General features: G+C 38.4%; 1 protein-coding gene across 4 annotated transcripts in view; it reads left to right on the top strand.

The window, feature by feature from the left end:
- LOC149151482 (uncharacterized) overlaps nucleotides 1–13,699 on the top strand; it is a 157,231-nt gene that overhangs the window by 41,385 nt on the left and 102,147 nt on the right. For all 4 annotated transcript variants that reach the window (XM_089438486.1, XM_089438484.1, XM_089438485.1 and 1 more), the window contains exon 5: nucleotides 11,289–11,369. In XM_089438486.1, coding sequence (XP_089294612.1) covers nucleotides 11,289–11,369 — 81 coding nt within the window. The remainder of the gene's footprint in view (nucleotides 1–11,288; nucleotides 11,370–13,699) is intronic.

The raw sequence follows: 13,699 nt of genomic DNA, 5'->3' as shown, positions 1-13,699 counted from the left end.
TTGATCTCGTAATAGTGTTACCTTCTTAGGTAGTAGTGGCTAATAAACAATCCTATTAGGTGCTTCTAGCCCCAAAGGGGAAAGACATGTCCTTAGTTCACCCTTCAATTGATAGGTGTCATGTGAATGATGATGGAATGGAGGGGAGAAGACTTCATGGCCAAGTGCCATGGTCAATGGGACCAACAATAATGGGGAATTCCACATCTTGAGTGTACAAATGTGAGGTCCGTGGAGGGAGAAAGCATGGATGAATGAGTTACCTCGACCTTTGTTTTTCCACCCCTCTAATGCATTTTACTTTTTCTTGATTATTCTTTGTATTACTGCTTGAAGCTCAAGGAATGAGAGCGTGCTTTGCATGATATGTAGTGGTTATTACCCCCTTAGTGATGTGGCAATTCATTGCCCATAAGGGGTTGGGGCTAGTAACGATTCCTTTTCCATAATGTGGCAGGGAAACATTAGCCCAAGAACTGGGTGATGGTCATAATGAAAGGGGTAGAGCTCATGCTTGGCTTTTGCCCATGCGCTTATTTTAATGTCTCGACCATCATTTGCATTTTAATAATTTTCTTTCTTTGCTTTACTTGTGGCCACGATATGCTTTTTCTCTTTCTTTTAGTTGCATCAACCTCCCAGGGAAAATTTCTAGGGTCGGCTCAGATATGTGGATAGGGGAAGGGGTTGTGCCAAATCTCAAGGAGTCATGGTTAGTTGACCCCGAGGTATAGAGGTGGAATATAGGGCTTATAACAGGAGATGGATATAGGTATGGAATAGGGATAGATGGGATCACACTATCTCAATCAGGGTTTCGCAAGTAGTGCCCTTCTTAAAGTCATGGGCCATTAGGGGAGGTTACACTGGACTAGGACAAAAAATTAACCCCCCCATTTTAAGGTGAGGGAACACAACCATAGTCAAAACACTTCCTTCTTCTAGGTTAACCTGTAATCCATGCCAATTTCCCAAATAAAGACAAGCTTAAGCACCTAATTGCAATGAATAAAGTACCTTTTGGGTTGGATGCCCACCTTCTAACACGAGCTCTTGGCAAATGGGCGGGAAAACATATGACTGATGCAGGTGGTGGAGATATGAATGGCATGTCACATCGGCTATTTGGTGGCTATCAAGGGCTGTTGGCTGCCGGCTGGAAGAGATGAATAGGAGAAAATTTCTTGTAGGGGTCACCCACTTTTGGTGGGTAACACATCTTTCTATATTGTGGGTGGCTGGTTTACATATGCAAACCAGTATGCTTCGTTCATGCACATTGAGGTTATTTCAGTAGATGCAAGGACCCAAGATGTTGTTGCATAGTTGCTTTGGGATGAAGCAAGACTTTGACGTTGGGGGAGATGTTGTAGATCCTTGTAAAGGTCATCATACATTGTATTAAGACAATAGCCTATGAATAAAGTATAAGTGATAAAGTACATGATAATTATAACTTAACAAATGATGACGTGATGGTGGTTGAAAAAGCCTTAACCATCATTATATTGTATAAATACTCACGTACCTTATTTTAAGATCTGGTCGGCTCGGATCTGACTCGGTCTAGTTTGTCCGAGCCGGAATTTTTTTTTTGTGACCCGACAGATTAACCGATTTGGGAGGCCGAGTCATGACTGACTCGGCCAACCCGGTCGGTTCCGCATCTACTCGGCCAAGTCAATGAATGCGGCCTGTAACCCCAAAAAAACTGTGATTTTTCATTTTTTTTTTTAAATTTTTAATTGTTAGCTGAGTGTTTGGGACTCCAAGGTGTTTTATAAATTAGTTAAATGCTATTTGGGGTCCATTCCCCTCTCCCAAACCCTATTTAACTCACTCAAATGCTCTCATTCTCTCACAGCCATCTCATGCATTTGAGTGAGAACTTCAGTGAGAGTTAGTGAGCAGTTCTTCAGTTTGTTTTTGGAGCAGCAGTGAGGAGTCTTGGGCAAGCATTGTAGCTGGAGTGAGGAGCTTCTTGCGTAGCCATTTGGAGCAGCATTGAGGAGTTGATTTTTGGAGCAAGCTTGAGGAGGCAGTTTGTGCCTAGAGGTATTTTTTTTCACTTGTACAAATCTGTTTTTGCTTATTAAATTTTAGGTGCATATCTAGAAAGCCTAGAGAGTGTTTTTTGTGAAGGAAATGAACATTGAATCAATGTTTTTTTTTTTTCATTTTCAGATTGTTTGCTTTCATTTCCTAGTCAAAAAATGGCACGCAGAGTTAGAGATCCTGCTTGGGCATATGTTGAAATGGTTGATAGTCAAATGCATTGCAAATTTTGCCAAAGGAAAATTAAGGAAGGTCCTGGGGGCATTAATAGGCTGAAACAACACTTGGCGGGGATTAGAGGTCAAATTACTCCATGTACCTCACCAGAAATTGGGGAGATTAGGAAGCAATTGTTAGCCAACTTTGAGAAGTTTAAAGAAGATAAGGCTAGGCAAAAAGAGTTAGAGGCTGAAATTGGGAGGAAGAGGGAGATACAAGAAATTATGGCTACCAACCCCCATTATGATTTTGAGGGTTCTTCCTCTATCCCTCATACTGATGCATCCAACCCTTTCCCATATGTTCCTCCCTCTTTTGGTTCTGTTCAAGATAAGGGAAAGGGTAGAATGAAAATGGGTGATATCAAAAGTTATTTCACTCCCTCCTCTCCATCAGATGCACATGGTCCTCAAGCTAGTAAAAGTCAAATGCAACCCACTTTAGATGACCATTGGAAGAAAGAATTGAGGAAGGCTACTTGTGATTACATAGCTAGATGGTAGTATGATGCTGATATCCCCTTCAATGCTTCCCGTTCACCATATTATGAGCCTATGTTTGATGCCATACATGCTGTTGGAAAAGGCTTCAAAGGCCCTACTATGCATGAGCTAAGGGGGTATCATTTGCAGAAAGAAATTGCCTCCATTAATGAGTATTTGAAAGATTTCAAGGAGTCATGGGCAAGAACAGGATGTACCATCATGTCAGATGGATGGACAAATCAAAGAAACCGTACCATCATAAACTTTCTTGTCTTCTGCCCATGGGGAGCCATGTTTTTAAAATCAGTTGATGCATCTTATAAGGTAAAAGATGGGCAATTGTTGTTTCAGCTATTGGATCAGGTTGTTGAGGAGGTGGGGGTGGCTAATGTTGTTCAAGTCATCACAGATAATGCCTCTAACTATGTTCTTGCTGGTAAACTGTTAGAGGAAAAACACAAGACCATCTTTTGGACCCCATGTGCTGCACATTGCATAGGCCTTATGCTTGAGGATATTGGAAATATAGATTGGGTCAAAAACATTGTAGATCATGCCAAAAGCATAATTTTTTTTATCTACAATCATTCATGGATTTTGAGCCTCATGAGGAAACACACTGGGGGCAGGGATATTATTAGGCCTGCCATCACTAGATTTGCTACTCATTTTTTGACATTGCAATCTATGCTTTCCCAAAATAGAAACTTGCAAAAGATGTTTTCCAGTGACGAATGGAATCAAAGCAATTGGTCTCACAAATTGGAAGGCAAAGAATTGAAAAAGAAAGTTCATGAAGAAACTTTTTGGAGAAAGGCAGCAAAGATTGTGAAGCTTGATGAGCCACTGGTTAAGGTGTTGCGGTTGGTAGATGGGGAAAGGTTGGCTATGGGCTTCATTTATGAGGCTATGGATCAAGCAAAGGAGCAAATAAAGAGGGCATACAAGGATAGAGTGGCTAAGTATGGGCCCATTTGGGCAAATCATTGATGAAAGATGGAACAATCAACTCCATCGCTCTATACATGCAGCTGGGTATTTTTTGAACCCACGGTATCATTATAAAGGTAAGGAGTCAAGAGCTTTGAGGGGGGAGGTCAGAGATGGACTGATTGACTGCATTGATCGCATGACCCCATTGGAGTCTGATCAGATGTAGATACACCAACAGGTCACGACCTTTAGCAATGCCTCAGGTACCTTTGGGAAGAACCTAGCAAAGATTGCAAGAGAAGCAGATGAGCTAGAGAAACAAAAAATTCAATTTTCAAATTCTTAATAGTTTTAATTTTTTTTAAAATTTTGTTAAATTGTTTATTATTTGAAATTGAAAGTTGTATATAATTTGTAATTTTGTTGAGCTAACTCATTACACTCCTATGTTTTTGCAACACAATGGTGGGAGGCTTTTGGTGGCCATTGTCCTGAATTGCAGAAATTTGCAATTCATATTTTGAGTCAAACTTGCAGTGCTACTGGGTGTGAGTGCAATTGGTCTGTCTTTGAGAGGATTCACACAAAGAAGAGAAATCGTTTGGATCAAAAACGGTTAAATGATCTAGTCTATGTCCAATACAACCTCCAGCTCAGACGAAACCAATTGCTGAACAAAAGACCTGATTCAAATCCCATTGTGTTGGAAGACATTGATCCAACATCAGATTGGGTAGTGGAGAGTCAACCAGTAGAGCTTGATCCTGATGAGGATCTTGATTTAGATTTTGATATGGAGGCATCACTCGAACATGATGTTTAGTTGAATGCAGATCCCGATCCACCTGTACTACCAGCCTCAGTCTCACAACCATAAGGACTCCAGTTGCAGGCGCTTCCTCTGCTCAGCCACGACAGAAGCGCAACCACATATCTTCTCTATCTCAGCTTGCATCTGCTGCAGTTGCACAGCCTGCTAGTGGTACCACTTCTATAGTTGCAGTTGGAGATGATGATGATGAGGAGGAGCCATGGGGCCCCCTGCCTGACTTTGATGATGGTCCAGAGATTGATCGACATGATCTTGGCTCCTCCGGCAGTAGCTACTAGCCAGTAGTATTGGACCACTGGTCACAGTTTACTTTTGTTGTAGAGGCCATTTCTAGCCTCCTTGGTTATTTGTTTTTTGTTTTGAATCTTTGATCATTTATGTATTGCCATTGGACAGTGCACTGGGTGCCATTTTGATATAATGGATATATTCATGAGCCTACTTTGATCATATGTTGTCTTCCATCTATATTATAATGTTGTGTGTCTGGATACATGAATGAAAATCTTTAAAATTATGTTTTTTTATAAAAAAAATAAATATTTAATGTATTTTTTACAATGACCGAGTCATTGAAATCGAGCAGGCCGAGTCGATACCGAGTTGGAGTCGACCCTCGGCCAAGTCAGAGTCTTAAAACATTGCTCACGTATAAGGAAACTGGTAAAACCAGCTGGTATGACTAGTTACGGGGCCGTACCAGTTCAGTTCAAGGTAGAGAATTTCAAATGGTGGGTTCCAGTACATGAATAGCCAAATTGGCTGGTTTTGTATGGAGCCATAGCACCAAGGCTAGGGACCACACAAAAAATGAATACACTGAAGTCAACCCTAAACCCCCATTAATTCTATTTAAAGATTTTCCCACCCTCCATTTCACTCATACAATTCGTTTGAGCTTATTTGGAATTTTCAAGCTTAGTTTCTTGGGCTGATTTGGAGAACTGATGGAAGAGTTGTTTTGAAGAATTTGTTGTACTGATTTGGAGAGTGTTGAGCTCATTCCAGGGATTATTTTAAGAAGTTCTTGGGCTGGTTTGGAGTTGATTCAAGGGTTGATTTTCAATTTTTTTGGGGCTGTTATAGAGCTGTTTTTCTGCTGTTAGGATCTGTTTTGGACTATTGGAGCTTGTTAAATTCTTTTATACCAGATCTGATTTACTTTACTTCAACAATTTATTAAGAACCCAGAAAATATTTATCTCAAAAATTTCTGAAATTGCTCATAAAATAAACACACTGGTATATTATCTCAGAAAATAAAATGCAGTGGAAATAAATGGAGGGATCAATCACACTATGACAGCAAATTTGCACCCAATACAATTTTCCTGCATATTAAATTTATCAAGAAAATCTGGGCCCGGATCCACATGAAATACATAGAAAAATACAACTGCTGGGAACCTGGAAACTCGGCCCCACTGGGAAAATTTGTGTCTGGAAATTGACCCTCCTAAAGAAACTTGGCCGTGGAGAATTAGACCTGTATCACCTGCAATTTCTTCTCACCTCGTACGGCCCCTGCAGACTTGAGAAAATCAGCCTCTCTGGATATTTCAGCCTCCTCCACAATTCGACCCTCCTCTTTAGCAACTCAACCTCTCTCTTTCCTTAACTCGATGCCCTCAATTTCTCCCGAAATTCCCTGCTGCACTTCTCTTCACTTATCTTCAATCTAGTCAAGTGGCAAGCCTCTCACTCTAGAGAAAATAGGTTGCTTTGCTTTTGTGTGTCTTCACCTCTCCCTTAGGCTTATTTTATAATTTCATTAAGCCAAAATCCCTAACCCTAATCTCCTAAGTGATCAATGGCTAGGATTAAATCCTAAGCCTCACTTGAGATCAACAGTTGAGATTGTTTCCAAGTCACTTAAATAATTTTATTATTTATCCTTAAGACCTTTGACTAATAGTCCACAATAATTAATTATTGATTAAGTTAACCTTAGGAAAGGAATCATAAAATCACTTCACCAAGCAAGAACCTAAAGAGGCAATCAAATATCTTCTACATGCTAAGACACCAATGTAGAAGACCTTTCAAGGCTACAAAATCAACAGAGCTACTCTTCTTCTCTTAATTTGGAAGGCTTGTGAAGGTATGTGATTTTTTGAAGGAATGCTTGAGCAAGACATTTGAATCAAGCATCATAGTCTTGGATGATATATATATATATATATATATATATATATATATATATATATATTAAATATTTTATGTATTTTTTGGTCAACTGGGATTTTGGTCCGGATATTTTTCTAGTTTTTGTCCAGTTCTAGTTTCTGGGTTTGATTGGTTTGATGATCAGTTTACTATGGATAACATTGCTCAAGTATTTATGCCTATTGTAATGTCCTAGGATAATTTTTACCCTTAGGGTTGTAAAGATGATATGATAATTTACAGCACATTTCATCTTTAGGCAGAGATAAGATAAATCATACAATAATGCAGATGACAGTACACATCAGGTTATTCTCATCTATCTGATCTACTAAGACTTGTTATATCAACAGCAGTTATCTATGCAATGTAAATTGTCGACTTTCATGCTTACAGCAGTAACCAATATCTAAGCAACAGTACTGATTCCATAATTCAAACTAAGTTACAGAAGCATTTGATCCACTTAGCAAACTGATTTCAGCATACAGAGAGTCTGGCCATCTAATGACAGCCTAACTGGACTGGCCGTTTGGCTGTTTACCTAGTTCTTCCTTCCAGACTCCTTTACTCCTGTGCATATCCACAACCCTTGTGAAGTCTAGGCTGCAGCCTTCCTCAAACTCCTCTGCAACCTAATCTGTCCCCAGAGATCTGTCCTCACAGGACTGCTTCCACAGAGAATGCTCAGAACTGATCTGCTGCCCTTCAAATAACCAGAGGAAGGTGTGCCACAGCCTCAGGGAGGTCTAATAGGCTGATCCATTACCCTAAGCAGCCGCAGGGAGGTTCATTAGATTATGACGCAGTCCTAACAGCCTCAGGAGGGTCAGCTGACCACAGCCAATGCCCTAGAGCTTTCGCTGCCCTTGATGCATATAGCTTGTCGTTTGCCCCAGGGAGAGAGTGGTGGAATGAGTAGTTTCTTCTCCAAGTAGAATCTCGCAGAAAACTCCTCCTGTTTGCAAGATAACCAGATGAGGGGCCTTCGCTGTTTGATTCCCCTCAGCTTGGACGTCACAGAGATATCCTTTACTACAAGATATCCAGAATTGCCTTGCTGTTTCAGATCAAGGGGGTCCTGCGGTTAAAGGATACGGTTTGACCTTTGCTCCAAGAGAGGCCACAGGAATGACTTCGGCCGCCCTTGAACAGCTTCGTTTGACCACAGAAAACTACTTCCTTACTTGTCAGACCAGACCTGAGCTGCTCCAAGGAATATTCTGTGCCAGAACAAGGAAAATAGGTGTCTAGGTAGGGTGGGATCAGCTCCACTGAAACTAGACAAATGATTAGGTAGAGTGGGATCACGTCCACTGAAACTAATCATGAAGAAGGGGGGTTTTAAAAATCTTAGCCTCAACTCAAGAAAACGGAGATATCCAATCCAAATTGATGATCCAAAATGATTCCAACTCCTCTATGGTTATAGATTTCCTTATGGGGTCCTCTCTAATGTGAGGGGTTGCAAGTGTAACCCCCAATTTGGGCTGTTTGCCCCAGCTGCCCCAAAATTTATCCAATGTTGCTCCAAAACATTGGATAATTTGGTTTTCCCACTTTATCAAGACTATAGCCTACGGGGTTGGATATGCTACTTTGTCCTCCCATAGGCAATTTATCCATAGGGGATATTACATGTATTTTCCATGATGTGGTCATTTCTTGATTGCTTCTTGAAACCCTACTTTCGCCACCTGGCCATTTCGAGTTATTTAATATTTAAAAGATATTTTTATCTTGCCAGTATCCATGGCTTGAATTTTGAAACGTTTGCTAATGGATTTGAACAAAGGTGTCAAATTTTTCTTCATTAAACATGTCTCTATTTAGCACTCATTAATGAATACCGTTTGAAAGAAATAAAATATTTGAAAAATGTCATTGCCCATCCCTTACCTCTTTGTAATCCAGCTTCTTCAACATATTAGTCACTTATCACTCTCTTTGCAGGAGGCATCTCATTTTCTGATGTCAAATCATGTCCTGGGTGTCTTCCACAACTCTGTGCCCTGTGTTTCTTGCTGGGTTATCTAACTGTCGTTTCTTGCAAAAAACGTGCGGCGTCTTCAACACTGGATTTTCTCGATTTCTCTGAATTTTTTTGTTTCTGCAATGTGGATGATGTTGGGGTGACTGTATAATGCTGTATCCAACTTTGGCTGGTGTTTATCTTTGCTGCCTGATTTTCTAAAATTTAATAAATATAATCTGTTGAGTATTCCACCTCACTGCTTGTATTTGTCAGCAAGCACCTTGTTTTCTGTGCAATATTGAATGTTGTGACCCTGGAATAAACAATAACTTGTAATGGTCACAAATCAAACTCATGCACAACACATTGACTAGGCACGGTGGTTGATGGGTCATTTCCCTTGATTAGGTCATGTCCCTTCGTATGTGTCACTTCAATTATTAATGTAAATATTAATATTGATTTTTCTTATATTTATGTTCATTACAAACATTAACTGATTTAACCTGTAAAGTGTTCACATGATGCCATTGCTATTGTTAAAGTCATACAATAATATACATCAACAAAATGTTGGAGCTTGCTGTTTGCTTCTCCAACAGTAAAGCAAAATGATCCCTCTTTATTTTTCTTATATATGTTGGCTTATTGTTTTTAGTGTTCTTCTGCATTGAAACTGCCCTTTGCTGGATATAATTGTTGACAGAGATGACTCGAAATACATGCAAAACTCTCCTTATGGTATTCTATTTTCAACTGTTGCTTATCAATGTGGCAGAAACACTGCTAGACTACTGTTAGATTAATTGGGATTTTATAGTTTGTCCAGAGTTGTACCATAGAAATGTCAGATGCATGATTCACTGGGAAACATTCTTATAGAGCCGCATCAATAAGGGCACATGTATCAAGAGATGATGGTATTATCACCAATTTTCTCACTATGAGGCTTTTGATTCTGGACGTTCAGAGAATATCTGCTGATAGCATTGAAATTCACTGTATCCATATAGTACATTCATCTTGAGGTCACCCTAAAGATGATTATATCCATCATGAAATGAGTATATAAGTATTTCCGTGGTCCTTAGGTGAATGCATGCTGTTAATGATGTAAATGATGGTTGATGCTGCATTCAAATCAAACTTGCATCTGTATGAGACTTGTACATCATCTATGTAATGGTTAGCGGGGCACCAGTTCTTAAGAAATTGACTGTGCATTACCTTTCCTATTTTTCTTCTTTCAACTTCCAAGAATGATGCTTACTTCATTCCGTTGATTACATGTATATATTTATAGTTTACATGCGCTATTGATAGCTTTTGTGGTTTTTTGTGGACACATGTGATGTCTTTCCTGCCTTCTGTTTTATTTTGCAGCAGATGCTTATGTTATACTTGTTTATAAGTTGGTATTGTGCATGTTTTCTCCTATATCTCTTTTCTGCAGATGCATGCTTTGGTCTCTTTTACAAAACGGGCATCTTCCAGGAAAGAGGAAAAAAATCTTCTCAGGTCAACATTCTTGCCAAGAAAAATTTAGGAGATCACTTGGAAATTGTGCCAATAACAAAAATCTGCCTGTGGAACTTGGAATTACAAGAAGTAATAATGGAAAATTAAAAAATGCCTAAGACATCTCCTCTCCAAGGGAAAAGTACAAAGAAATAATAGTGAAATTGGGGTTAAACTGAAGACGTGTAAACTTTCACCCCTTGATATGAGACATAGAACACATGCTGTTACAATTGAGAGATCAAAATTAACTGAAATATTTCAACCAGGGCTTGTTTCTATATAGGAGAGATTTCTATACAGAAATTTACCAGAAGTTTCGTGTGGGGAAATCTTTTTGAAAAGTTTCCTAAATCTTTCTTAGCAGATTCCAGGAAGGATTTGGACAGTTAAAGCAGTTTTTTTTTCTTTTCGATTTAGTAAGCACTGGATTGGTCTCACCACTTCTTCAAAAAATGGAGAAATAAAGCAATAATTCATAATAGATAAATGAGCAACGCTGAAATCTAAAAAAAAACCTGCAAGTATATACATCTATTTTCAGGTGTCTACTTTGCCTGTTTCCTGAAATTTTGAAACTGTTGTTTCCAAATCCTGCAGCACTTACCTGGTTATCTAAAAAAAAACTTGAAAGTATATACATCTATTTTCAGGTGTGTACTTTACCTGTTTCCTGAAATTTTGAAACTGTCGTTTCCAAATCCTGCACCACTTACATGGTTATCCTAACCATTGTTTCAAGACTAAAGAGAATGAAATAAATAATTAAAAAAACAATAAAATTAAAATAAAACTGAAAAGATCATTTCAAAACATCTCTCTTACCGATTTCCTGAACATTTTATAGTGTTATTTTGAAAGCCTGCACCGTTTTCCTGGTTCCAGGCGAGATTTGATGTTATATTTTATAGTCATGCTATTATAGAAGTCATTAGATATATGTGTGGATAAGTGTAATGGGATATTATGGCATCGAAGATGTAAATACTAAATATAACAGTCTGCTTATAATCAGTGGTTTTCAAACTGGAATCCCAATTTCATGATGTCAAGTGAATGCTTTTCTGTTTGAATGTTGAACTCATATATTGCATTTTGCCTGCAGAAACACAATATAATCAAGAAAAGAATTGATCAACATGGTAACATTATTGAAACAAGGGTTGATGGAATTGGTTCAACAAAGGTTGGGTCTTTTCTACCCTAAAGTCCCTTTTTTTGGAGATTTTGGATTTTAGAGTTGGTTTTGAATTTTTCTATGGATTCTGATCAGTTATCCTATATTATTTGATGACATTTGATTCAACTTTATTGATCTGATGAATATTAAATTCTATGGTTTCCTGACAGCACAAACTGCCACACGGTTTTATAGCTTTTCATCTGATGAATATTAAATTCTAATGTTTGAGTACATTGAAGGACTGGAGGCAATCAATGTTTTATCAGAACCAAACTGGTCATCGAACCAGTCAAACCCAAAACCAGAAAAAAAATTGAACCCAAGAACTGGTTGATGAAAAAATACATAAAATATTCAAATTTTGAATGCACACACACATGTGCATCCATATGAATTCAAACCATTATGCACAAATATTAAAGTTCCATATATATATATATATAGCAAGGGTGCCTATAACCAAAATAGCACTGAGTGCAATCCATCTCTGAACCAAAAATACAACAACAAATAGGGCTCTAAATGGTCTCTAGAGTACAAAAAAATCATGCTACAATAAATAACTACATATCATCAAAATCATTGCCTGTATTGGGATCCTGTTAAAATTGGCAACTAGGGCCAAGTTACACCTTAGGACAGCTCATATGATGAAGATGATTATTGCATTGGATTCCTCTTTTCGAAAGGTCCAATTTTGATATAAAGATCATCTCATTCTAGCAAGCAGAAATGGAATTCCGAATTTATTCTTTCTCATGGACAAATTGTCAAGGTTGGCCTCAGTCAAATGTAGGCCCTTGAAGCCCAATGGATGTGTCTCCTCACCCTCAACGAAGTGTATAAATAGGAGTGACCTCTCTCTCATTTGGACATCATCTCAACACATCACATCATCTTCTCTCTCCTCTCTTGATTGGTTCGTACAACTCAAGGACAACCTCTCTCTTCTTCGCACGTGTGGCAGGAGGCTGAATTTCTGGACTGTTTTGGAGGCCGAAATTTTCAGGGAACAGGGAAGCGTTGACCAGCATTGACTTGGACTATTTGACCATGCTTTGACTTCGATCTGGGGGCAAAATTCTGATTTCTGAAGGCTGCATTGATTGGCATGGTTTTCAAGGTGTTTGGGGACAGTTTGACCAAGTTGACTTCAGTGTTGACTTTCTGATTTGACTGAAGAATTACAGCAGGGTTTTCTCTCTCCTTTGACTGGTTTGACCGATCTATTTTGGGCTGACCTTGACCCTCTTGGAAGGCCAGATTTTTCTGCTGTTGACCGAGCTGCTTAGAGGACATTTTGGAGCTGTTTTGACCACCGTTGACTTTCTAGTTAGGGCTGCAGTTGACTGCTGATTTGATATTTGTACTCTCTCTCTCTCTACTGAACTATGAAGAATAATAAGAAGATTTGATCAAAGGGTTTCCCCACATTGGGGTTTGTCTTTGACATCTGCCATATTTTGTGTCCTCTTGTCTTGGCTTGTCTTCTGCACTTGTTTTTATGTTTTATCTGCATTTACTGTCAATGTGATTGCTATTGGATATAATTGGAAATTGTCATTGGACTACTAAACATTGAAGTAAATTGTGCTAAAGCATAGAACATACCATTGTTTTTTTTCTCTAAAATTAACAATTGGTCATCGAACCAGTGAAACCCAAAACCAGAAAAAAAATTGGACCCAAAAATTGGTTGATGAAAAAATACATAAAATATTCAAATTTTGAACACACACGCATGCATGTGCATCCATATGAATTCAAACCATTATGCACAAATATTAAAGTTCCATATATATATATATAGCAAGGGTGCTTATAACCAAAATAACACTGAGTGCAATCCATCTCTGAACCAAAAATACATCAACAAAGAGGGCTTTAAATGGTCTCTAGAGTACAAAAAAAATCATGCTACAATAAATAAACTACATATCATCAAAATCATTGCCTATATTGGGATCCTCATCATCAATATCATCCTCTAAGCATTAGTATAAGATTGACAAATCTTAACATGCCAAATCAAAGGTTTTGCATGAGTGAAGGGTACATTTTTACTAGGGTCATGACAGAGGAGTTCAACAATCAATGCCACCAAAATCAAGGTACATAAAGGACTTGGTGCTCTTGATTAAATGCTAGTTCCATACCCTCATACATCACAAAACCCATTGGAAACTTTGCAATTTTGTAAATCCTGAAATCTTTAAACCTGTCGAGTTGGCCGAATTTTGAATGGGATTTAAAATTCTACTCACCCCATATGAAATCCAATGAAGTTGGAACCACTCTCAAACATTTTGAAACAATTAATGTTCATGTTGAAA

Source organism: Pinus tabuliformis, chromosome 9, assembly GCF_031772625.1.
Source record: "Pinus tabuliformis cultivar Carrire ecotype Pingquan chromosome 9, CPIR1, whole genome shotgun sequence".
NCBI lineage: Eukaryota > Viridiplantae > Streptophyta > Pinopsida > Pinales > Pinaceae > Pinus > Pinus tabuliformis.
Note: the sequence above shows the minus strand (reverse complement) of the source record. Positions and strands in the feature narration are given on the sequence as shown.